Consider the following 27,082-nt stretch of genomic DNA (forward strand, 5'->3'; position numbering starts at 1 on the left):
TAATGTTCTTTCTTCTGAGTCTGTAAGCTTTTGTTGACGGGCTTTTGGGCAGATCGGCGCGAGGGGGTCGAGAGAGAGGACGTAATGCTCTAAGCTGGGCGAGGATCGGACCCCAAAGGGGGGTCCGAGGCCGGGAGATTCTCCGAGGAGGGGGGGGGGATGAAGCTAGATGTGCTTGGTTGACCACTCGGAGGGTCCTGAGCTGTTTGGAGAGTCGAGGAGTTCGGAGGGTCCTGAGCTGCAAGTCGAGGAGTTCGGAGGGGATCGAATGGTGGCCAGAAGACTTCAGAAATTGAGCTCCAACGGTTGTGCACGAAGTGGTTTGGACTTTGATAAGTTTGGCGCCTTTTCTTTAATTTTCTCTTCATATATACTGTATCGTTATTAATCACTTAGTTATAGTAACCTTTATAAATTGTATTCATTTAATCGCATATGGTGTACTGTCTGGTTTTGGGCGAGGCGGGGACATCACACAGCATCCACACCAGCTGATTACCCAGTTTGGCGGGGCCGAAGGCTGCTCCCCCTAGACGAGAACGAGCTGAGCGAGCCTGAGGCGACACAGGGGGTTATACTTGTATATTTTTATTTAGAGATACAGTGTGGAACAGCCCTCTCTGGCCCAGCAAACTGCACCGCCCAACAAACCATCTATTTAACCCTAGTCTAATCACAGGACAATTTACAATGACCAATTAATGTAATAACCAGTACTTCTTTGGAATGTGGAAAAAACTAGAGCACATGGTGGTAAGCCATCCGGTCACAAGAAGAACATATGAACTCTTACAGACAGTGTCAGAATTGAACTCCGATGCTCCCAGCTGTAATAGCAATGCGCTAACCACTATGCTGCCATGGCGTCCCAAACGTTCTGCATGTGATCTTTTGTTCATTTTCCTCAGGTTTACAAATAGCAATTCTTTCTATGTTACAGACTTACATATCAACCCATCCATGGTCCCCGATGATCTCAATTGCTTTCAGATGTTCTCCAGCAGAGAGATACATCTCTGCTGCTGCTTTTGGCTCATTGAGGTTTCTGGCCCAGTCTGCTTGTTTCGTAATCAACATCTTAGTGTCCTTGGGATCGCCTGAGCCAAGGAAATCCTGAGGAAGTCATCATAAAATGCATGATTACTAGCTTTTCTGGTTTTTCAGCTACAACATTATAAAATAAACATCAACTTGTATTCAGCACCTTACTAACTCAATTTAGTCCAGTCCATTTATTTTTCTACATAATTTTAATTGGGTTTTCTTTAACAGGTATCTCACAAAGACACTTACTTTCTTTTAAGCACTTGTCAGGTTATGAATAAATTAGGCAAGGCCTGCAATTAAGACAACTAAAGAACACACTTCTGCCTTAGTACACCAGTGGTGGAGTAATATACAGTAAAAGCCAGGCTATTCTTGTTTATGCAATTTTCATCATGTGGGCATCATTGGCAAAATCGGTCCTAAATACCCTCAAGAAGATGTTACTTTCAACTGCCACAGTCCCTATGAAGGTACTTCTATAAAGCTGTTGGGCAGTAAGTTCAAGGATTTAATTGCAAGAAAATGAAGGAAAGTCAGCTTAATGGACTGAATGGCCTTCTTCAATATTAAGAATGAAATGAGGAGTTAAGCTTTTCATATGGAGGGGAACGCTATATGGCACAATTAAATGTTTAATTTAAAATGATCTGAACAGCCAGCACGGGTCATCGACACGGAGAGGGGGAGAGGGGGGTACAGAGTGGGGGGGACAGAGAGAGAGGGGAGACAAGAGAGAGGATGGGTACAGAGAGAGAGGGGGGACAGAGAGAGAGGGGTACTAGGAATAATGAGGTATCTGGGAAAGACTGAGTAGCCCTCGCTTGAAGGACGTGGGCGAGAACTTAAATGAATACTTCACAAAGGAGGATAATGACTACATAGAGGACTACACTTGATAGTCCGGAGCATGTCCATAACAAGATGATGTGGATGTTAGATCTCCTGGATTGCATAAGGGTGAATAAATTGTTAGGCTGGATGAGATCTATCCCAGAATGTTATGGAAATAAGGGAGGAGATAGCTGGGCCCCGGAGAGGTATCACCATCTTCCTTAGCCACAAGCAAGGTACTGCAAGACCACAAGGTACCAGTGAAGTTCATCTGATTTTGTTTCGTTATTTAAAAAAAGCAACATAGGTATCTACAGTTATTTGAGAAAATTCTAAGGAAGAGGAATTACTGCCTCACTAAACTAATTTGAACACATCGAGGAAATAACTAAGAAGACTGATGAAGGCAGGGCAAAAGACATAGTTCATATGGACTTTAGTAAGGCAGTTCATAACGTTATGGTAGGTTCATGGAATCCAGGGCGTTCTGGCTAACTGGATCTAACACTGACTTGGTGATAAGAGGATGGCTTTCTGCATATGGCCAATGGTGTACCCGCAGGGACCGGTGCTGGAATCTTTGTTGTTTTTGATATGTGTCAATGACTTGGATGTCAATGAAGGAGGTAATTTTGCAGGTGACATAAAAATTGGTGGTCTTGTGAGGAAGGTTGTTTAAGGATACAGTAGGATGGAAAGTTAGGCAGAATATTGGAAGATGGAATTTAATAACAGATGCAAGGTGACACTTTTTAAGAAGTTAAATAGGGGTTGGACATGCAAGAAATGGGATACTAAGGAATGTAGAGGAACAAACAGACTGAGGTCCATAGTTCTCTGAAAGTGGGAACATATGTCGAAGAAGGTGTATCACATACTTGCCATCATAGGTTGGGGCACAGAACATAAAAATTGCAACATAAACTGGCAAACTTTTCAAAATACTAATTAGGTCAGACTATGAAGTATAGCTTGAAGTCCTGTTTACCAAACTAAGTGATATGATTGCATTGGAAAGTGTACAGAGGAGATTCACCAAGATGTTGTCTGCATTAGAGGACTTTCACCATAGAGAGAGAAATTGATAACCTAGGCTGGATGGACTGGAGTGAAGAAGGCTGAGAAAGGTATACAAAATTGTTTTGGTTTTAGGTGCAAAGGAGTTTTAAAAGAGATCTGAGGGTTAAGCTTTTTTAAAAACAGGTACAGTGGCTGACATCTGGAATGCATAGCCAAAGGAGGTGGAGGAAACAAATACAACTACATTGTTTATGAGGTATTTAGCCAGACATTTAAATAGACAAGGCTTAGAAGGATAATGCTCTCATGAGGGAAAATGGGATTAGTGTGTAGAAAAAGTTTGCATTATGTGCTTCTGTGCTATGCCACTCAAGGATACCATGACAATTTGAGGCCTGAAATTTGAGCTTAAGGGCCTATAATGTTACTAACTGAGAATCAGATGTACTAGCAATCAAATCCTTATTCTCAAACAGAATGTAAAACATGTGAAATTTATTTGGTGATGACTGCCCCTCCCCATGTGATTATAAGTCCTGTTTTCCTTCCCTTCTTCTCAGATGTGACAAAATCTCTGCACAGCAACACATCAGGAGGTATTGCAACCTCATCTTGCACCATCACTTTGCTCTCTGTTATTCCATAACTTGAAATTTTCATTTCAAGTTGGCTATGTCCACTTTCACCCTTCTCATCAGTCTAGATCAACAAAACTTAATAATACAAGCTTTTCACTTAACAGTTCTCTGCTTTCCACTGCAGTCACTTAAAAAGAAGCAGCAGAATAAGTGACTTAAACACATGTGTAGTACAAAAAGGATCATGTGAGAAAAAAAGGGTCATTAAAGGCAGTAGGAGTAACTGCAAAGTGCAACTTTCACCTCGGATATATTACTCACAGCACAGTACCTTGGCATTGTCAAACATCCGAAGATCTGTGTACATGTTTAGGGCTCGACTATTATTTCCCGTTTTCTTGTATAATTTGGCAGCCTCATGAAACTTGGCCTGGTAGGCATGCACATCTGCTAAAAACAGCTCATTATCATTCTCACCATGCTTTTTACGCTCCTGAGGGGAAAGAAAATTGCATTGAATAACTTAAACACAAATGTAGATTACACAGTAAATTTGATTCCCAATCAACCATACTGAAGGGGAACATTACAAGACATGTTTTCCGTCTATCTTTGAATCCTCGTAAACCATTTCAATGCCTTTCATGTTCTGAAAAGTACCACTCAATTGCTCATTACCTTCACAAAGGACAGAACATGAAATGTATGAATGCATGCATCTCAACATATAAACTAGAAGTGATGGCATTTCAGTGACTCCCGATTTAACCCTAGCCTAATCACAGAACAAGTTACAATGACCAATTGGTACGTCTTTGGACTGTGGCAGGAAACGGGGCAACCGGAGGAAATCTGAGCTGTCACGGGGAAAATGTACAAACTCCTTTCAGTCAGCGGCAGGAATTGATCCCAGGTTGCTGGTATTGTAAAGTGTTGTGCTAAACACTATGCTACCATGCTGCTCTTGTGCTACCATGTTCTGTTTCCTTTTCCAAAAATCTCAGTGAAACAAAGTAGAATTAATAAAGTCTTATTGTTTACCTTCAATAAAGAAATCTCATTTTGATGTCTCCAGGATATTTTAAATTGGTCTATTATATTTTAGTCAACCAAAACTCTTCCTATATATCTCTGTCTTGTTCTCCAGCATAGCTTCCCCAGTTTTTTTCAAAACACATCTAGTTCTCTTCCCATGTGGCTCAATGTACCAGTGCTCACCAGACTTGTCAGCAGATCGTACATTCCAACCATTACAGACGATTGTATACATATATGATTCCACCTGTCTATTGTTTCTAATTCCCTCTTGTTCTGTACTCCCTGCATCTACTTCTTAGTTGCAATTTCTGGCCTATTTAGTTTTATACTATCCTTCCCAGAATATTACAGGAACATAGACATGTTCTTGCCGATATCTGCCATGAATCTGAAGTTATCCCTCCCACAGATTGCTAGCTATGCACTACACTCTCACAAAACCCTATATCCTAAAGCTTAACAGCATACTTAGAAATTCCAAAAATTAATAATTTCCAGACATCATGTTAGAACATAGAATAATACAGCACAGTACAGGCCTTTCGGCCCACAATATTGTGCCGACCCTTAAACCCTGCCTCCCATATAACCCCCCACCTTAAATTCCTCCATATACCTGTCTAGTAGCATCTTAAATTTCACTTGTGTATCTGCCTCCACCACTGACTCAGGCAGTGCATTCCACGCACCAACCACTCTCGGAGTAAAAAACCTTCCTCTATCATCCCCCTTGAACTTTCCACCCCTTACCTTAAAGCCATTTAGTCTATTATAAGAGTAGGATTCACCACAAAATATTGAATATGAACTGTCTGGAGAGTACCTGGGACGTAACAGAGCTCCGTGGGTACTTTTGATGGCTGCTGACCTCATACTAACTCCACCATGTAAAGTCCCAAGCCTGGCTGCAAAAGGAGGGTTGGGCATGGAGTTAGCAACCCCATCCAATAAAAATCCAAAGCTACAGAAATGCCAACAGAGGCTCAGAAGTCCTGCCCCTAGGAGAGGAAGAATCTTTGAGGATGGACTACACCTGGGGACAACTTGAAAGACTAACCTGGGATAAAGGACTTTCGCGAAACGCCTGAGCCCCAGTTGGGGTGATGGGCTTAACTGAAAACTGACTATACTTATATTCCATGACAAGTTCAATGTAAAAGGGTGGGGGAAGATTACAATGTCCTGAGTATTTTGATCCACTCTTTCTGATCTAACTAGACCATCATCTTGGTTATAGTTCAATTTTAAGAATGGTGAATCAGGCCTCAGTTAGAGCATCATTTTGAATTATTCTGGGACAACTTGGTCCCCATATTTTGTATTAACAAATACAGAATAATATATCCCAACAATATTGAGACAGTTAAATAATTTAAAAGATGACACCCTTACTTCTATGCTGTTAATTAATTCTAGATATCGGAGGTCTCGCACTCGAACAAAAGCCTGCCGATAAATAAAAACATTAAATTAAAATATGGACACAATTCCATTAAACTTCAAAGTAAATTTATGATCGAAGTACATATATCAACATTTAAAACCCAGAGATTCATTTCCTTGCAGGCATAATCAATAAATCCATTTATAGAATAATAACCATAAAGAGTGCACAAACATGGGTGTTTAATTTGTGTGCAAGACAACTGTGCGAATACAAAAAGAAAGAATAAATAAGTAAATAAATAAATAAATATTGAGAACATGGGATGAAGAGTACTTGAAAGTGAGTCCATAGGTTGTGGGAACATTTCAATGGTGGGGTGTGAATTGAGTGAAGTTATCCCCTTTGGTTCAAGAGTCGGATGGTTGAGGGGTAATAATTATTCCTGAACCTGGTGTTTTGAGTCCCAAGGCTCCTGTGCCTTCTCCTTGATGGTGACTGTGAGAAGAGAGCATGACCTGGGTGGTGGCAATGATTCATATAGGTGTGCTTGATGGTAGGGAAGGCTTTACCCATGATGGCCTGGGCTGTATTCACTACTTTTTGTAGGATTTTCCATCCAAGGGCATTGGTGATTCCATACTAGGCTGTGATGCAGCCAGTCAATATACTCTCCTCTACACATCTATAGATATTTGTCCAAGTTTTAGATGTTAATACAAATCTTCATAAACTCCTAAGGAAGTAGAGGTGCTGCTGTGCTTTCTTTGTAATTGCCCTTACATGCTGGGACCAGGACAGGTCCTTGGAAATAATAACGCTGAGGGATTTAAAGTTGCTGACCCTCTCCACCTTTGATCCTCCAATGAGGACTGGCTTATGGACCTCTGGTTTCCCTCTCCTGAAGTCAATAATCAACTCCTTGGTCTTACTGACATTGAGTAAGAGTTCTTTGTTATGGCACCACTCAGCCAGATTTTCAATTTCCCTCCGATATAGCATAATATCAAATGTTTCACTGTCATCAGTATCATTGTTAATAGATTATTATGCTAAGAAATGGAAGAATCATGCCACTGAGTCCTTTGTTGTGATTTGTTCAGATCCCCTTTTACTTCAGTCGCTGGTATTAATTTCTTATCACTTGATTACAATAATATCCAAACCAATCTCTGACTTCTGGATTAATCATGGATGCCTTTGTTGCAAATAAACATAATATTTCTCTTCGCCACTCGCAGTTAACACACCAAGTCCTTACCAAGTCAGCAATTTTGGTTTCCTCTCCCACCAATACTATCATAAACTGAAATTATCTTCTGCAGGTGTGGCATTTTGTAGAGAATGAGATGGAGCCAATGTTTCTTACAGCCCTGGTGGTGAGTTCCCACTGTTTACCCAGGAATGGTTTGGCAGAATAAAAGAAATGTGGGCTTGTTGTGATGCATCGGAATTTAGACAGCCTGATTAACTGGAGCATTGTGTCACCTATACAATCTTGACTGCAAACTAATGCAGGCATTTCCTTCTTTCTCTTTGGTCTTTCCAATCTTAACAACTTAGAAATAGTCCATTTTCTTTCATTCCTAAGTCTGATGAAAGGTCATCAACCTAAAATATTAACTAATTTTTTACTCCAGTGTGCTGTCAGATAGCTTTTTATCTCCAGCATTTTTTGTAATAATTTAGAGGTCAAAATAAGAAAAAAAAATTGTAAAACTGCAGATGCAGGAAATCTAAAATAAAATGTGAAATTTCTGGAAATACTCAGCAGATCAAGCTGTATCCATTTGGATTGAGAGTTCAATGGAGAATTAAAGTAGCAGACATCTAGAAGCTTGGGGGTCAAATTGATTTTGCTTAAGGAAACATCATCAGAAGCAGCAAGGATTAACTCTAGGTAAGAGACAATACAAATTATCGTGAAGACTGACAAACAAGAATCCCATGTAAAAGTGCTTTGAAAATCTGAATGAGAATGGTCTTACGAACAGTACCACAATTTCATATTTGACTGGTTATTTTGTCAGAATCAGATTTAATATTACTAACATATATTGTGAAATTCATTGTTTTGCAGCAGCAGTACATTGCAACATATATTACAGAAAAATTATAAATAGGTAGTGCACAAAGAGAGCAAAACAATAAAAATAGTCAGGTACTGTATAAGAGTTTATTATCCAATCAGAAATCTGATGGCTGTGGGGAAGAAGCTGTTCTTAAAATGTTGTGTGTGTGTCTTAGGTTTCTGTACTTCCCCCTTGAAGGTAGCAATGAGAAGACAGCATGTTCTGGGTTATGGGGGGGTCCTTAATGATGGATGCTGCCTTTTTGAGGTATCACCTTCCGAAAATGTCCTCAATGCTGGAGAGGCTAGTGCCCATGATGTAGTTGGCTAAGTTTTTCATCTTTCTGCAGATTCTTCTGATCCTATGCAGTGACCCCTCCATACCAGCTAGTGATGGAACCAGTTTAAATGCTGTCCACGGCACATCCATAGAAATTTGCGAGTGTCTTAGGTGACATACCAACATTCTTCAAACTAATAATGAAATATAGTTCCTATTACTAGTGGTGTTCCACAGGGGTCTGTGTTGGGACCAATTCTTTTTAAGTTATTTGTTAATGATTGAGATGATGAAATCGATGGCTTTGTTGCAAAATTTGCAGATAGTATGAAGATAGGTGGAGGGACAGGTAGTTTTGAGGAAGTAGAGGGCTACGAAAGGACTTAGACAGATTAGGAGAATGGGAAAAGAAATGGCAAATGGAATAAAATGTCAGGAAGTGTATGATCATGCACTTTGGTAGAAGAAATAAAAAGGTTGACTTTTCTAAGAAAATACGAAAAAACTGAGGCACAGAGGGACTTAGGTTAATTTGCAGGCTGAGTCTCTGGTAAGGAAGGCCAATGTGATGTTAGTATTTATTTCAAGAGGACTAGAATATAAAAACAAGTATGTAATGTTGAGACTTTATAAGACCTTGGTGAGGCCTCACTTGGGAGCATAGTGAGCAGGTTTGGGTGGCTTATATTAGAAAGGATATGCTAAAACTGGAGAGGGTTCAAAGGAGGTTCATGAAAATCATTCCAGGATTGAATGGCTTGTCACATGAAGAGCGTTTGATGGCCAGGGGCCTATGTTCACTAGAATACAGAGAAGAATGAGGGGTGACCTAATAGCAACCTATCAAATGGTGAAAAGCCTTGATAAGAGTGGATGTGGAGAGGATGTTTCCTATGGTGGGAGAGTCTAAGACCAGAGGACACAGACTCAGAAGAGAGGAATGTTCTTCTAGAACAGAGAGGAGGAGAAATTTTTTTAGCCAAGGAGTAGTGAATCTCTGGAATTTGTTGCCACAGGTAATTGTGGAGGCAAAGTCTTTATGTACATTTAAGACAGAGGCTGATATATTCTTGATAGATCAGGGCATGAAGAGAAACGGAGAGAAGGCAGTAGATCGGGGCTGAGAGGAAAATTGGATCAGCTATAATTAAATGGCGAAGCAAGCTTGGTGGGCCAAATGGCATAATTCTACTCGTATATCTTATAGTTTTATGCCAGGAGTCGGCAACCTTTTTGCCTCTGTGGGCTGGATCACGCATTAATGAGTGGACAGTGGGCCAGATAAATGCCACAAAAAACTTGAAATATGGGAATTATCCATTTAAATACATGTTTTGCCTCAAATTAACGAATAACGCATGCTAGAAAACCTCGCGGGCCATAGGTTGCCTACCTGTTTTATGCTTCCTTTTTAATTGCATCAATCTGTTGTGCCCAGGATAGATCTCCAGATATGCTGATATCTAGGAACTTAAAACTACTCACACTTTCTATTGCTGATTTCCTGATGAGGACTGGTGTATGTTTTCTCGACTTCCCCTTCCTGAAGTCCATAGTTAATTCCTTGTTCTTACTGATATTGAGTGCAAGGAGTGGAGCTTTGCGGCTTTGACTCGGGGAGCGGCCTTGTCAGGAAAGTGCAAGTCTTTGGCTTGAGAGCCTTCGGCGAGGAGGCTAAGGGAGGAGACTACGCCACAGTTGGAGAGGGTGAGAGATGGTGAAGAGATGACAGGTAAACTGATTTAATGTGATGCTTGCCTGCTGTGGGAGGTCAGGGACACTGATGATGCCACCGGCTGCTATAACTGTGATAAATGTGCCCAGGTTCAGCTCCTGAAGGACCATGTTGAAGTATAACATAGCAAAGATGAGCGGGAAGCCAGGGTATTGGGAAACTTTTAAAGAGCAACAGAAGATTACTAAAAAGGCAATATGGGGAGAAAAGATGAGGTACTAAGGTAAGCTAGCCAAGAATATAAAGGAGGATAGTAAAATCTTCTTTAGGTATATGAAGAGGAAAAAATTAGTTAAGACCAAAGTTGGGCCCTTGAAGGCAGAAACGGGTGAATTTATTATGGGGAACAAGGAAATGGCAGATGAGTTGAACAGGTACTTTGGATCTGTCTTCACTAGGGAGGGCACAGACAATTTCCCAGATGTAATAGTGGCCAGAGGACGTAGGGTAATAGAGGAACTGAAGGAAATTTACATTAGGCAGAAAATGGTGTTGGGTAGACTGATGGGACTGAAGGCCGATAAGTCCCCAGGGCCTGATGGTCTGCATCCCAGGGTACTTAAGGAGGTGGCTTTAGAAATTGTGGAAGCATTGGTAATCATTTTCCAATGTTCTATAGATTCAGGATCAGTTCCTGAGGATTGGAGGATAGTTAATGTTATCCCACTTTTTAAGAAAGGAAGGAGAGAGAAAACAGGGAATTACAGACCAGTTAGCCTGACATCAGTTGTGGGGAAGATGCTGGAGTCAATTATAAAAGACTAATAGGATCTACAAATATTTGAATAGACAGGGATTTATTAGAAAAAGTCAGCATGGCTTTGTGCGTGGTAGGTCATGTTTAACCAATCTATTAGAGTTTTTCGAGGAAGTTACCAGGAAAGTGGATGAAGGGAAGGCAGTGGATGTTGTATACATGGACTTCAGTAAGGCCTTTGACAAGGTCCCGCATGGGAGGTTAGTTAGGAAGATTCAGTTGGTAGGTATACATGGAGAGGTAGTAAATTGGATTAGACATTGGCTCAATGGAAGAAGCCAGAGAGTGGTAGTGGAGGATTGCTACTCTGAGTGGAGGCCTGTGACTAGTGGTGTGCAGCAGGGATCAGTGCTGGGTCCATTGTTATTTGTCATCTACATCAATGATCTGGAAGATAATGTGGCAAATTGGATCAGCAAATTTGTTGATGATACAAAGATTGGAGGTGTAGTGGACAGTGAGGAAGGTTTTCAAGGCTTGCAGAGGGATTTGGACCAGTTGGAGGAATGGGCTGAAAAATGGCAGATGGAGTTTAACGCAGACAACTGTGAGGTATTGCACTTCGGAAGTTCAAACCAAGGTAGAACATACAAGGTAAATGGTAGGACACTGAAGAGTGCAGTAGAACGGAGGGATCTGGGAGTACAGACGCATAATTCCCTAAAAGTGGCGGCACAAGTAGATAGGGTTGTAAAGAGAGTTTTTGGTACATTGGCCTTTATAAATCGAAGTATTGAGTATAAGAGTTGGAATGTAATGGTAAGGTTGTATAAGAAATTGGTAGACCAGATTTGGAGTATTGTGTGCAGTTTTGGTCACTTAATTACAGGAAGGACATTAGTAAGGTTGAAACAGTGCAGAGAAGGTTTACAAGGATGTTGTCCGGACTTGAGAAACTGAGTTACAGAGCAAGGTTGAATAGGTTAGGACTTTATTCCCTGGAGCGTAGGAGAATGAGGGGTGAATTGATAGAGGTATATAAAATTATGATGGGTATAGATAGAATGAATGCAAGCAGTCTTTTTCCACTCAGGCCAAGGAAGAAAAAAACCAGAGGTCATGGGTTAAAGGGAACATTGGGGGAGGCTTCTTCACACAGAGAGTGGTGGGAGTGTGGAATGAGCTGCCAGATGAAGTGGTGAATGCAGGCTCACTTTTGACATTTAAGAAAAACTTGGACAGGTATATGGATGAGAAGGGTTTGGAGGAATATGGCCCAGGTGCAGGTCAGTGGGACTAGGCAGGAAAATGGCTCGGCACAGCCAAGAAGAGCCAAAAGGCCTGTTTCTGTGCTGTAATGTTCTATGATTCTATGAAATAACAGCACATTTGGATAGCAGTAACAGGATCGGTCCGGGGTGGAGTTTCAAGATGGCGACATAGACATCTGCCTTCGGATGCTCTTCATTTTTTAAACTATAATCACCCTTTAATCAAATCTTTTCGTACTTAATTACATGGGTTGATACTCATGATTTACTTCTTTTTTAAAATAATACTTGATTTAATCTTCTCAAACTTAAAATGTCTGTATCTAAGAAATCGTCTAAAGACCCTCCATCTCTTGAGGCAATCTCCAGTCTTCTGGATACTAAACTGGATACTAAATTTGCAAGTCTGGAAAATAAGCTTACTGCGAAAATGTCTGAGGAAGAAGTCGTTAGATCGTTTGATACCAAGCTTCAATCGCAGGCAGCAGACATTGAACGGCATGAAGAAAAGTTTGCAGCTCTTGACAAGTTAATTTGTGAAAAAATACGTACTATTGAAACTTTGGAGGAGAAGCTATGGTCGACCGTTAAAATAGTGGAGCAGAGTAAGTTTAAAATCACCGATCTCGCAGACAAAACTTGCGTATTATTGGATTTCCCAAAAATGTTGAGTATGGTGACTTAACTGAATATTTCTCTAACTTATTGTGGGAAATTTTCGGTGAGGACGCTTTGCGGGCTAAACCTACTATCGATCGTGCTCACAGAGTTTCAAGATTTTCGATCTCGAGAGATAAACCACGAGCTGTAATTGTTCGCCTCCATTATCCTCGGGAGAAAGAGCTTTTAATCTGATTAGCTCGTCAGAAAGGTATGATTTCTCACAGAAACATCAAGTTTCGAATTGTTGAGGATTATTCATTTGACATGATGAAGGCGAGAATCGCTTTTAAACCAGTGATGGCAGAGATTCATTCGATTGGACTTAAACAAGCTTTAAGATACCCAGCGAATCTCAGAATTACGTTGAGTGACTACAGTCAGCGATTCTTTAATACTCCAGAAGAAGCGAAGAAATTCGTCGAAGAATATCGGTCTTCTAGTACAAGTTGAACTATGTGTTATGTTGAAGAATTTTTGGAGAGAAGATGCCATTTCATTTAACTCATGAAACCGTGGTATAGCTTTTTACTTTGGTCTGTAGACCTGGTCTTTTTTTATTATCATGGTTTAGAGAAGCTCTTCTAATTTTACTATAATGTTTTTTTTTATTTCTTAATTCTTTTCTTCTGAATTGGATATACATGTTAATACTCTGTAATAATGATTTATTTTTTAAGATGTCGTTTCTTCTTCCCATAAGACTTTGTTTTCCGTAAGCATTTATTTGCTTGTACTTGAAAATGGGACGAATGTTTTGGACCTTTTTTTTATATATATATTGTAGTGATTATTGAATCCTTTTTTAAATCCATTTTTGGTGACCTTTTTTTAATCCTTTTTTGATGACCTTTTTTTAATAGATTGGTGAATTTACACTTATATTCCGTAATATAGATTTTTCAAAATGTCGTTTCTTCTTCCCATAAGTCTCTGTTTTTGAAACGTCATTTTCTTGTATCTGAATATGGAATCTTTTCTTAAAGGTATATTACACTATTTTAAACTTTAATGTTTATCCTTTTTTACTAATGTTCTTTTGCTTTGTTATATTATTTTTTCATTTTGATTGATATATTTTTTTCTTTTTACAACCCTGTATTTATATCTGGGTGTTATATAGTCTTTTTTCTTTCTTTTAATGAAGTTGCCATCTTGAAATGGGGGTTAATATTAGTATTAGTTTGTGCGCCTGCCGCTTGGCTTTTTTTCGTGGGGTTGGGGGAGGGGGTAGGGATCTTTTTTCACGCTTTTGCTTTTTATTTTTTTGCTTTTAGTTTATGGGCCAACTTTAGATTATTAATATTGTTGAAGTGTCATGTTCTCCGGTTGCTCCTGAATCATTTTTTCCTTCTTCCTGAATTATGGGTTATGTATTTTTTTAACCTTTTATGATATATACAATTAGTATTGGCATGATGGATAAGTCTATTAATTTTATCTCTTGGAATACTAATGGCTTAAATCATCCGATTAAACATAAAAAAATATTTAAAGTATTCCATAGACTAAATGCTAATATTATTTTTGTACAGGAGACCCATATTAGGAGGGAGGATAATCAACGCTTTTTTAGGTTCTGGAAGGGTCAACAATTTCACTCAAATTGTACCACCAAAATTAGGGGTGTGTCTATTTTTATGGACCCCTCAATTTCGTTTACACGTCATGAAATTATTTCTGATACACAGGGCAGATTTTTGTTGATAACTGGCTCACTTTTCAATCGAAAAGTAGCTCTAGTTAATATTTATGCTCCAAACTTTGACTGCCCTGAATTTTTTAAACGGTTATTTACTTCCCTCCCTAATCTAAATGAATATATGCTGATAATGGGTGGAGATTTCAACTGTTGTCTGAATCCTTCGATGGATAGATCTAAACCTATTCGAATTCTTCCGAATAGATCAGCTTTACTTATTAATTCCTTTATGGTTGATTCGGGAATTACTGAAATATGGCGGTTTTTGAACCCTAAAGATAAAGAATTTTCATTTTTCTCACATGTTTGTCACAGTTATTCTAGAATTGATTATTTCCTTATTGATCATCGTTTATTAACAGTGACAGAGGAATGCTTTGGGACTCTTTTAAGGCTTTTATCCGTGGACAAATGATCTCATATTCTGTCGGTAAAAGAAAACAAAGATATTTAGATATTGCTTTATTAGTGGATAAAATTAAAGAAATTGATAAGATTTATTCCGTGACTCCTACCAAAGAACTCTATAAGAAGAGAGTTGAGCTTCAAATGGAACATAGTTTACTATTATCTTCTTCAATTGAGAATCAATTAATTAAGACTAGGGCTCAATTTTATATTCATAGTGATCGAATTGTTAGCTAACCAATTAAAAGCTATTTCGACTAAGCGACAAATTATTAAAATTCGTAAACAAGACGGTAACCTGACTACTGATCATAAAGAAATTAATAATACTTTCCAAGATTTTTATAAATCTTTATATCAATCAGAATTTGATGGCGATCTATCCATGATGGATAATGGATAATTTTTTTAACAATTTGAATATTCCTAAATTGACAGATGAAGATCGGAGCTTGTTCGATGCTCCTATTTCTATGGCTGAAATAGGAGAGGCTATCTCATCAATGAATTCAGGGAAAGCTCCTGGTCCTGATGGTTATATTATAGAATTCTTTAAAACTTTTTCTTCTTTGCTTTCCCCTTGGTTATGTGAAATCTTTAATGATGCATTTACTAAGAAGAGACTACCCCAGTCTTTTTATGAAGCTACTATCTCTCTAATTCTTAAAAAAGATAAGGATCCTACTCTATGTGCATCTTATCGCCCTATATCGCTATTAAATGTAGACTCTAAGATTCTTACAAAAATTTTAGCTATTAGATTAGAAAAGTTACTATCACAAATTATTTCAGAAGACCAAACTGGTTTTATTAGGAACCGGTATTCCTTTTTTAATGTTAGAAAATTGATTAATATAATTTACACTTCTTCACCCACAATGTGTTATTTCATTAGATGCTGAAAAAGCTTTTGATAGAGTTGAATGGACATACTTATATAATGCCTTGAGAAATTTTAATCTTAGTCCTAATTTTATATCATGGATTAAATTAATTTATTATAAACCTGTTGCTTCTGTTCTTACAAATAATTACAGATCCCTTTTTTTCAATTATCTCGTGGTACGAGACAAGGTCCTTAATAAGTCCTTTATTATTTAATATTGCATTAGAACCTTTAGCCATTGCTATTCGTGAATCCCCTAATATTTTTGGTATTACCCGTAATGAGAAGTTATACAAGTTATCACTTTATGCTGATGACTTGTTATATATTTCTGATCCTGACAGGTCTATTCCCGCTATTTTATCCTTATTGGCTCAATTTGGTAGTTTTTCTGGTTATAAACTAAACTTGGATAAGAGCGAATTATTCCCTTTAAATGCGCAAACTTTATTGAATGACAGGATACCATTTAAAGTTGTTACTGATAACTTTATTTATTTAGGTATAAAAATTACCAAGAAATATAAAGATTTATTCAGATTGAATTTTTTACCTATGTTTCATCAGATTCAACAACTTACTACAAGATGGTCTCCTTTATCCTTATCATTAGTTGGCTGGATTAATGCTATTAAAATGATGATTTCACCGAAATTTTTATATTTATTTCAAGCCTTATCAATTTTTATTCCTAAATCTTTTTTTGATAACATTGATTCTAAAATTTCCTCATTTGTGTGGCAAAATAAAAACCCCAGGTTAAGTAAAAGGCAGTTACAAAAATCTAAAAAAAGATGGTGGTTTAGCTTTACCTAACTTTAGATTTTACTACTGGGAGAATAATATTCGAAATTTAATATATTGGAAATTAGATTTGGATTCACCATTGTGCCCACAGTGGGTAAATTTAGAATGCAATGATGCACAAGGATATTCTCTATTCTCTGTTCTTGGTTCTTCTCTTCCTACTGATTTAGTTAAATTCAATAAACAGTTATCCAATACTATTGTCAAGCACACATTACGAATTTGGTTTCAATTTTGTAAGTTTTTTACTCTGAAAAACTTTGTTCTAGATAGCCCTATCTAGAATGGGAAAAAGAACTTCAATACAATATATCAACAGAAAAATGGGAAAAAAATCTACAAATGGTTAATTCTTCTTCTATATGTGCTAAACATGCTTTAATACAATTTAAGGTTGTACATAGAGCCCATATGTCTAAAGATAAACTTGCTCGATTCTATTCTCATATTAACCCTCAATGTGACAGATGTCATTTAGATGTGGCCTCATTGACCCACATGTTTTGGTCATGTCCCACTTTACATGACTATTGGAAGGACATATTTGCTATTATTTCCTCAATTTGGAATATTGATTTACAACCTCATTTTATTACTGCAATTTTTGGTATACCAAATGATGATGGTAACCGGTTTTCCCCTTCAATTAGACGAATGATCACCTTTGTAACATTAATGGCCAGAAGGTCTATATTACAAAATTGGAAAGAAGTAAATCCTCCTACCACATTTCAGTGGTTCTCTCAAACTATTTCTTGTTTGAGCTTAGAAAAAATTAGAAGTACTATTTTCGATTCATCAATTAAATTTGAAGAAACTTGGGGACCGTTCATTCGACATTTTCATATGAATTAATTTGATCTCTTCCAGACCTTTTCTCTTTTTATTCTTGTTCTGGTATGGAGTTCTGGAGCTTTTGACACTATCATATACATATAAACTGTTATTATTGCCCATGTTAGTTTAGTTTAGGTTATATTTTTTTTCAATGTATATTTTTTTTTCTTGCATTTAAAAAAAATTTTTTTTTCTTCTTTTGATGATTATTCTTGTTCTTTTTCATGTATAATTAATATAGGTTAAATTGATTAATGTACTATTTTTTTGCTGATATTTTAATAAGATATTGTTATTCTATTACTAATTTAACTAAGTCTAATGTACTCATAACCTATTCAATATCACGATATGTTTTTTTTATATATGAAATTCAATAAAAAGATTGAAAAAGAAAAAGAAAGAAAGAAAGGATCGGTCCGAGTCAGCATGGATTTACGAAGGGGAAATCATGCTTGACTAATCTTCTGGAATTTTTTGAGGATGTAACTATGAAAATGGACAAGGGTGAGCGAGTGGATGTAGTGTACCTGGACTTTCAGAAAGCCTTTGATAAGGTCCCACATAGGAGATTAGTGGGCAAAATTAAAGCACATGGCATTGGGGGTAGGGTACTCATATGGATAGAAAATTGGTTGGCAGACAGGAAACAAGGAGTAGGGATTAACGGGTCCTTTTCAGAAAGGCAGGCAATGACTAGTGGGGTACCGCAAGGCTTGGTGCTGGGACCGCAGCTATTTACAATATACATTAATGATTTAGATGAAGGGATTAAAAGTAACATTAGCAAATTTGCAGATGAAACAAAGCTGGGTAGTAGTGTGAAATATGAGGAGGATGTTAGGAGAATGCAGGGTGACTTGGACAGGTTGGATGAGTGGGCAGATGCATGGCAAATGCAATTTAATGTGAGGCTATTCACTTTGGTGGCAAGAACAGGAAGGCAGATTACTATCTGAATGGTGTCAAGTTAGGAAAAGGGGAAGTACGAGATCTAGGTGTCTTTGTTCATCAGTCACTGAAAGTAAGCATGCAGGTACAGCAGGCAGTGAAGAAAGCTAATGGCATGTTGGCCTTCATAACAAGGGGAGTTGAGTATAGGTCCTTCTGCAGTTGTACAAGGCCCTGGTGAGACCACACCCGGAGTATTGTGTTCAGTTTTGGTCTCCAAATTTGAGGAAGGATATTCTTGCTATTGAGGGAGTGCAGTGTAGGTTCACAAGGTTAATTTCCGGGATGGAGGGAGTGTCATATGTCGAAAGATTGGAGCAACTGAGCTTAATACACTGGAATTTGGAAGGATGAGAGGGGATCTGATTGAAACATATAAGATTATTAAGGAATTGGACACACAAGAGGCAGGAAAAATGTTCCCAATGTTGGGGGTGTCTAGAACCAGAGGCCACAGTTCAAGAATAAGGAGTACGCCATTTAGAACAGAGTTGAGGAAGAACTTTTTCACCCAGAGAGTTGTGGATCTATGGAATGCTTTGCCTCAGAAGGCAGTGGAGGCCAATTCTCTGGATGCTTTCAAGAAAGAGTTAGATAGAACTCTTAAAGATAGCGGACTCAAGGGATATGGGGAGAAGGCAGGAACAGCGTACTGATTGTGGATGATCAGCCATGATCACATTGAATGGTGGTGCTGGCTCGAAGGGCCGAATGGCCTACTCCTGTACCTATTGTCTATTGTTTCTGTTGTGACACCACTCAACTAGCTGATCTATCTCACTCTTGTATGCCTCCATGTCACCATCTGAAGTTCTCCCAACAATAGCTGTGTCATTGGCAAACTTATAGATAGTGTTTGAGCTATGCATAGCCAGACATTCGAGGGTATGAATATACAGTAGACCAGTTATAGCTAAACATGCATCCTTGAGGTGTGCCAGTGTTGATCATCAGTGAGCAGATATTATTTCAGATGTTAGTATAAGTGGTCAAGTGTGTTAATTTTTCTGGTTTCACAGGTGATATACTCGTGGCAAATTGAAGACCCCTTCAAATTGGCCTGGTTGAAATCCCTCGCAATGAATGGGAAGGCATCAGGGTGCACTGCATTGTGACTGCTGATCACAGCGCTAAGCTCCTCCAGCCCCTGCATGACGGTGGCCACAAAGACACTACCAAGATGACCACATAAAACTCCCTCCGCAAATAAAATGGACAACACTGGTCTGGTAGATGCTCTAGGTCAGGTGAGTAGGACTGACTCTGAACCATTATGTCTGAGTACCGTGATGAGTTAATCATGAAGCATACTCCTCTTCTTCTACCTTTCAAAATCTCAACTGTCCTGACTTTGTGGCACTTTGATTACTGATAGGCTATCATAAAATATAAAAAATAAATGAAATAACCAGAAATTCAGAGACAATAATTGGAAGTGTACCTCATTCATTTGATAACTATCCAGAAATGAAATTGTCTCTGCTCAGATGTACCAATTAAATGTTGTACGTGCACCTCCACATGTTTTTGTACATTAAGCATCTCATCAGCCACATACTTTTTTAGCCGTTTCAAAGTCCATTCCTTCCAAGGCCTCCATTGCCAGGTCTCTCCAATCATTCTCTGTAACTCCTAAGCAAGCAATCTGGTAGGCTTCCTTGTACATCTTCTTTTCCAAGTACTGATACATGGGTGCAGACTTGTTTAAAAAGAAAAGATTTCCTTATTAGTCCAAATGTATATGCCAAATAGTTGAGTATTGTCATAGATATATACAGTACCTCTAAAAAATATTCACTACCCTTGGAAATTTTCATGTTTTATTGTTTTACAACAATGAATCACAGTGGATTTAATTTGGCTTTTTTGACAGAGATCAACAGAAAGACTCCTTTGTGTCAAAGTGAAAACAAAGTGCTCTAAATTAATTACAAATATAAAATACAAAATAACTGATTGCATATAGTGGCATCCAAAGATTTGGGGACCCCTGGTCAAAATTTCTGTTACTGTGAATAGCTAAGTGAGTAAAAGATGACCTGAATTCCAAAAGGCATGAAGTTAAAGATAACACATTTTTTTAATATTTTAAGCAAGATTACTTTTTTTATCTCCATCTTTTACAGTTTCAAAATAACTAAAAAGGAAAAGGGCCCGAAGCATAAGTTTGGGCACCCTGCATAGTCAATACTGAGTAACACCCCTTTTGGCAAGTATCACAGCTTGTAAACACTTTCTGTAGCCAGCTAAGAGTCTTTCAATTCTTGTTTGCCCATTCTTTCTCGCAAAAGGCTTCTTGTTCTGTGAGGTTCTTAGGTCTTCTTGCATGCACTGTTCTTTTGAGGTCTATCCACAGATTTTCGATGATGTGTAGGTCAGGGGACTGTGAGGGCCATGGCAAAACCTTCAGCTTGCGCCTCTTGAGATAGTCCATTGTGGACTTGTTATCAAAATGCCTCAGGCTTGTTCAGATGTTCCTTTGCAAACTTCTGATGATGAATTTTGTGGTGAGGACGCAGGAAAGGTTTTCTTCTGTTGACTCTTAAATGAAAGTCATATTCATGCAGGTGTTGCTGCACAGTAGAAAAGTGCACTCCAGAGTCTGCTAAATCTTCCTGAAGGTCTTCTGCAGTCAAAGAGGGGATTTGATTTGCCTTTCTAGCAATCCTATGAACAGTTCTCTCAGAAAGTTTTCTCGGTCTTCCAGACCTCATCCTGACCTTCACTGTTCCTGTTAACTGCCATTTCTTAATTACATTACGAACCGAGGAAATGGCTACCTGAAAACACTTTGTTATCTTCTGATAGCCTTCTCCTGCTTTGTGGGCATCAATTATTTTAATTTTCAGAGTGCTAGGCAGCTGCTTAGAGGAGCCCATGGCTGCTGATTGTTGGTAGAAGGTTTATTCTTCCTTGAGTTTTTACAGCAGTTGGCATCCACACTGTTGCATCTTCAGGATTTACTGTCCTTCATTGTCCATTCGCTTGACTGCCTAAAGTCATCTTTCCAGTCCTGTCGCCCTTAAAAACTAAACAACCATTTCCTCCCCTGATCACTCTCCCCACATTCTAATAAACCTTTAACACTGTTCTCTACCAGTCCTATTTTGCGTAATAGTTGTAGCATTTGTTGTCTTTCCTGTGCAAATTTCCTGCATGAAATAAGGATATGCTCTACTGTTTCAGTCTCCTGACATAGATCGCAAAAACCTGTCGGATGTTTTTTTATGATAGCCAGAGTACCATTAAGGTTGCTGTACCCAATTCTCAGTCTACTTATAATTACTTGCTTCTTCCCATATCTACTCTGTTCTGAACTGAATGTAAATGTCTTCCTTTTATTGCTTTATCCCAATGCTGCTGCCACTGTTGATTTATCCTTTTCCACACTATGCTCTTCCCCTCTGATTTTGATAGTTTAATATTCACCTCTACAGATCCTTTTTTGACTACTGCTTTTGCCAGCTTATCTGCTGTCTCATTTCCCATAATACCCGAATGTGCTGGAACCCACATGAATGCGATATTTTTGCCTTGTCTAGCCAGTCTTGAATTTGCAAACAGGATTTTATAAAGCAGATCCTGGTGTCCTCTAGCTGTACCCACCTTAGTGCTTGATACAGAATCGCTACATATCACAATATTATTACAATCAACCTGCTCACTCCAATCTAGTGCTAACAACAGATAGAAAGCAAAGGGTAGCAGTGAATGGGTGTTTCTCAGACTGGCTGGAGGTGACTAGTGGGGTACCACAGGGCTCTGTATTGGGACCACAGCTCTTTACGATTTATGTCAATGATTTAGATGAGGGCATTGAAAACTATATCAGCAAGTTTGCTGATGATACTAAACTGGGTGGCAGTGTGACATGCGAAGAGGACGTTAGGAGAATACAAGGAGACTTGGATAGGCTGAGTGAGTGGGCAGATACTTGGCAGATGTCATTCAATGTGAATAAATGTGAAGTTATCTACTTTGGAAGCTGGAACAAGAGGGCAGAGTATTGTCTGAACGGTGTCGAGTTAGGTAAGGGAGAAATGCAAAGAGACCTAGGAGTCCTAGTTCACCAGTCAATGAAGGTGAATGAGCAAGTGCAACAGGCAGTGAAGAGGGCAAATGGAATGTTGGCCTTTGTTCCAAGGGGAATTGAATACAAGAGCAAGGATGTTCTTTTGCATTTGTACAGGGCCCTGGTGAGACCACACCTGGAATATTGTGTACAGTTTTGGTCTCCAGGTTTAAGGAAGGACATTCTGGCAATTGAGGAAGTGCAGCGTAGATTCACTAGGTTGATTCCTGGGATGGCAGGGCTGTCTTACGCAGAGAGATTGGAGAGATTGGGCTTGTACACGCTGGAATTGAGGAGATTGAGAGGGGATCTGATTGAAACGTTTAAGATAATTAAAGGATTTGATAGGATTGAGGCAGGAAATATGTTCCAGATGTTGGGAGAGTCCAGTACCAGAGGGCATGGATTGAGAATAAGAGGTCAGTTATTTAAAACAGAGTTGAGGAAGAGCTTCTTCTCCCAGAGAGTTGTGGAGGTGTGGAATGCACTGCCTCGGAAGACGGTGGAGGCCAATTCTCTGGATGCTTTCAAGAAGGAGCTGGATAGATATCTGATGGATAGGGGAATCAAGGGATATGGGGACAAGGCAGGGACTGGGTATTGATAGTGAATGATCAGCCATGATCTCAGAATGGCGGTGCAGACTCGAGGGGCCGAATGGTCTACTTCTGCACCTATTGTCTATTGTCTATAATATGGCAAACATTTCAACTGCATAAATACTCAAGCAATCCAGTGTTCTCTTGTTAATTTTCACTTGATAACTTGGCACAACAATTGCAGACCCTGTTGCACTCGTTTCTGGATCCTTTGATCCATCTGTAAAAATCTGTACGTCTTTATATTTACATTCCCTATACCTAATATATTCACTGAGTATATCAGTCGTTTTATTACTGCATTTAACCTTAAGCAATTCCAAATCTACAGAGGGATTTTCTAATACCCAGAAAGGTCTGACAGGCCACACCACACTTGGACAAAACTCTTTATCATATACACCCATATCTTTCGCTGTTTAATCTCCTGTCCAGCCAAAACTTTCTTTTTGCATCCTTTCCTTCTCCCAGCATGTCTGCAACACCCTTCTTGTAGGATGGCTATCACCATGCCCCCTTAAGTTAATCCAGTAATTGGCCTCCAGCTATTTACGTTGCAGCCCCAATGGCATTTCATTTGCTTCAACTTGAAGTGCACACACTGGGGAAGTTCTAACCACTCCCATGCACACCCTTAGAGCCTGAGCTTGCATGATATCCAGTTCTGCTAACACAGATTTTGCTGCTGACCCATATACAATACTTCTATACTCTAATCTTGATTATATTAAAGCTACATAAATTTACTGCAGTGATGAAAAATTAGCACCCCATTCCAAACCAGCAAGACATCTCATGACATTTATCAAATTTTTACATTTAGTAACTACATATCTAACATAATTCTCTCCATGTTAATCTCAAGTTAAAGTGCACTCCCAAAAACCGAAACTTTCAACTCTCTCCAGGTTACTTCCATACAGAGTCAGATTAAGTCCCCTGAGCTTCTTCCTTGTAAAGAACATGGCTTTTGTCTTCTCCACTGAAAATTTAACACCCCACTTTGTCTCCCACTCTTCAACTTGATTAATTCCATCTTGCATTTTTGTAACTATATGTTCAATATTTCTCCCTCTTTTCCACAAAGCCCCACCACCTGCAAACAATGACCTCCCCACTTCCATTGGTATATTTACGAATATATCATTTATCAAAATGGAAAATAAAGTTGGACTCACTACACTCCCCTGAGACGTCCCGTTTTCTATAGCATACTGGCTTGATAGCTCTGATCCTATCTTCACCTGAATAGTTCTCCCGTTTAAAAAGTCCTTAACCCAATTGAACTGCCCCTCCCACCCGATTCCTATTAAATGTAGCTTGATTAGGAGCCCCCCTTTCCATAACATATCATAAGCTTTCTCAACATCAAAAAAAACTGCAACCACTGTCTCTTTATTTACTTGTGCTTTTCTTATTTCGTCCTCTAGACACACCACTGGATCCATAGTATTCCTTCCTTTCCTGAACCAGCTTTGATACATAGCCACCATACCTCTACTTTCCAGAAAGTACACTAACTTCTCATTTATCATACGTTCCATAAGTTTACATACAGGAGACGTCAAGGCAATTGACCTGTAATTTCCTGGCCTGCTGGCATCTTTTCCAGGTTTCCTTATTGGAACAATTATTGCCTCTTTCCAGCTCCCTGGTATTCTCCCTTCATCCCAGACTTTGTTATACAGAAGCAGTAATTTCTCCAGACTTGCTTCACTCAGATGTTTTATCATACTATAACATATTTCATCTCTACCTGATGCAGTCTTTCCTGTTCTATCTGGTGCCTTTCTTAATTCTCTCATGCTGAAAGGGTCATCTTGCACACCGTCAAGGTTAGTTTTCCTACATAAAGCCTCCATATTTTCAGCTTTTGTTCTCCCTGTACCTCTTCTTCCCTTCTCAAATTATCAGAACTATGTACCATAACAAAAGTACTTGCCAACAACTCTGCCTTTTCCTTATTTGTTACTGCAGTCACATTTCCATCCATCAGAACTGGGTACCTCCACTCTCTCCTGTCCCCTCCCATCCTTTTTATCATTTCTGATTACAATACTTTTTCCAGTGCGTCCTTTTAGCATGTCTTATTGTCCTCATTACCGCCTGAGCTTGTTTGTACTGAATCGTATGTTGGAAGTTATGAGTTCTTTTAACCAATTTAAAAGCCTTATTTCTATTTCTCACTGCTTCCTTACAATTATCATCCTACCATGGAATTACTCTCTTCTTTGTTCCTCCTTTACTTTTAGGAATAGATTCTAATGCAGCTGATATTATACCTTGTTTTAATACGCTGTCAAGTGTTTCTATGTCCATCTCATCACAGACCTGACTTAGACATCTATCACTTTTTTCCAGAAACTTCTCCCAATTGGCTTTCTCAAGGATCCATTTCCTACCTGTATTCTCTGTGATCAATGAGGCAGAAATATCTATCTTGCACCAGATTGGGTAATGATCACTCCCTACAGTTCCTTCTTGGTACACTAACCACTCACATACTGATGTAATAGAGTTTGATACTAATGTAAGATCAAGCACGGATTCTTTACCTGTATTAACATCAATTCTAGTACTACTGCCATCATTTAGGTACACTAAATACTTCTCTTCTAGCAACTCCTCTATTACTTGACCACTGATGTCTGTTCTGTCGCTCCCCCATATTACATTATGTCCATTAAAATCACCACACCAAACGACGTCACTACTATTCTGCCCTTCTATCTCCTCAAGCTTGTTTAACTCTAGTCATTTGAATGGATTATAATAATTCACAATCACCAACTCTTTCCATTCAGCCCCTATTTTTACTACCACATACTCTTGTTCACTTCCTATACCTAGTATTCTATAAGGAATACCTTGCTTTACATAAGTTGCATATCCTCCTCCTCCCCCCCACCCCATTCTCCTGTCATGCCTTACTGCCTCATAACCATATAAATCAAAATCTAAATTAGGTTTCAACCAGGTCTCAACATCTGGCTTTTCTCTCCTACTAGCTATAAACTGCTTGAAATCTTGTCCATTACCAATCAGGCTTCCATTGAAGAAGTAGCATTATTAGTAATATCAACCCACACATACTTGTCTTGACTGTACCCCGAGTTCATCATTTACCTCTTCCCATTTTAATCCTATCATACCCAAATGGTGCTTTGCAGTTTTCACCATCATCTGAATCCTTTCAGCTTTAGATTTGATCTCAGAAGCTGCATTGACCACTCCTGCTATAAAGGTCACCTCACCAATTTCTTCTTCTCTATTCATGCATTCTTCTTATCTTGCCTTTCTTTAGCTGCCACTTGCTCTTTGCTAGATCCTCCCTCATTCATTTTTTTCTCTCCTGACTCAGCATATGAGACTTTTTCCTTCACCCTTATCTGCTGCACCTACACCTTTTTTTTCACCACTTCACATTCCCCCGTACACTACACTATGGTTACCTCCACAATTACAGAACTTTGGTCCCACTCCCTCTCCACATTTTCCATATTCATGTTCCCCACCACATCTTGCACACCTTCTCTTTCCTTTGCATACTTTGGCCACACTCCTGGCAATTGAAACACCTCATAGGTTTTGGTATATATTCTCTTACACTGTATCTCAGGAATCCAAAATATAACTCCTTTGGAGGCACCTTATCCTCAAATTCTACCAGAACAGTTTCGGTCTCCCTTTTCTCTGCTCCCCTTGTCATTCTTTTCACACTCTTCACTGAACTATTCCTCACCCTTAAGTTCTCCACTAGCCCTTCATATTAACAGAGGGGAACCCCAGAGATCATTGACCTTTTGTGCTCCAACTCTTACAACCCTGGACACTATGACTTTCCCAACATTAGTCACCTTCATTGCCTTCTCCATCCGCTCTTTAGTTTTACATCCTATCAGCAGGTTTCCATCTCCTAAAATTCTCACATGGCTCAATTCCCCTACTTGCCCTGATGATTTTTGTTAGATTAAGCGGATTGATTTTCTTTACTCCCCCTTCCCCCCCAAATCTTACCATTACATTTAGCAATTTTGCCCTCGGGCCCTTCTCCTCAATTTCTCTTCCCTCATTTTCCAATCCACCTACACTAGACCCACCTTCTTTCTTTCTCTTCTGACCCATCATCTTCTTATTCTTAGTCCCTCTCCCCACCTCTTCCCACTCAAACTCCGTGCTGCTGCTGTCACCATCAGTCTCCCTCCCTG

General features: G+C 39.0%; 1 protein-coding gene across 2 annotated transcripts in view; it reads right to left on the reverse strand.

Moving 5' to 3' along the window:
• The window catches only part of ift122 (intraflagellar transport 122 homolog (Chlamydomonas)), a 217,225-nt gene that overhangs the window by 81,882 nt on the left and 108,261 nt on the right, over positions 1-27,082 (reverse strand). For both annotated transcript variants that reach the window (XR_009506855.1, XM_059944491.1), the window contains exons 15-18: positions 19,762-19,902; positions 5,907-5,960; positions 3,808-3,969; positions 947-1,113 (exon numbers count right to left, since the gene is read on the reverse strand). Coding sequence is in view for 1 of the 2 variants with exons in the window: in XM_059944491.1 (XP_059800474.1) it covers positions 947-1,113; positions 3,808-3,969; positions 5,907-5,960; positions 19,762-19,902 (524 nt within the window). In the remaining variant the exon portion in view is untranslated. The remainder of the gene's footprint in view (positions 1-946; positions 1,114-3,807; positions 3,970-5,906; positions 5,961-19,761; positions 19,903-27,082) is intronic.

The sequence above is a fragment of the Hypanus sabinus genome, chromosome 19, assembly GCF_030144855.1.
Source record: "Hypanus sabinus isolate sHypSab1 chromosome 19, sHypSab1.hap1, whole genome shotgun sequence".
Classification (NCBI taxonomy): domain Eukaryota; kingdom Metazoa; phylum Chordata; class Chondrichthyes; order Myliobatiformes; family Dasyatidae; genus Hypanus; species Hypanus sabinus.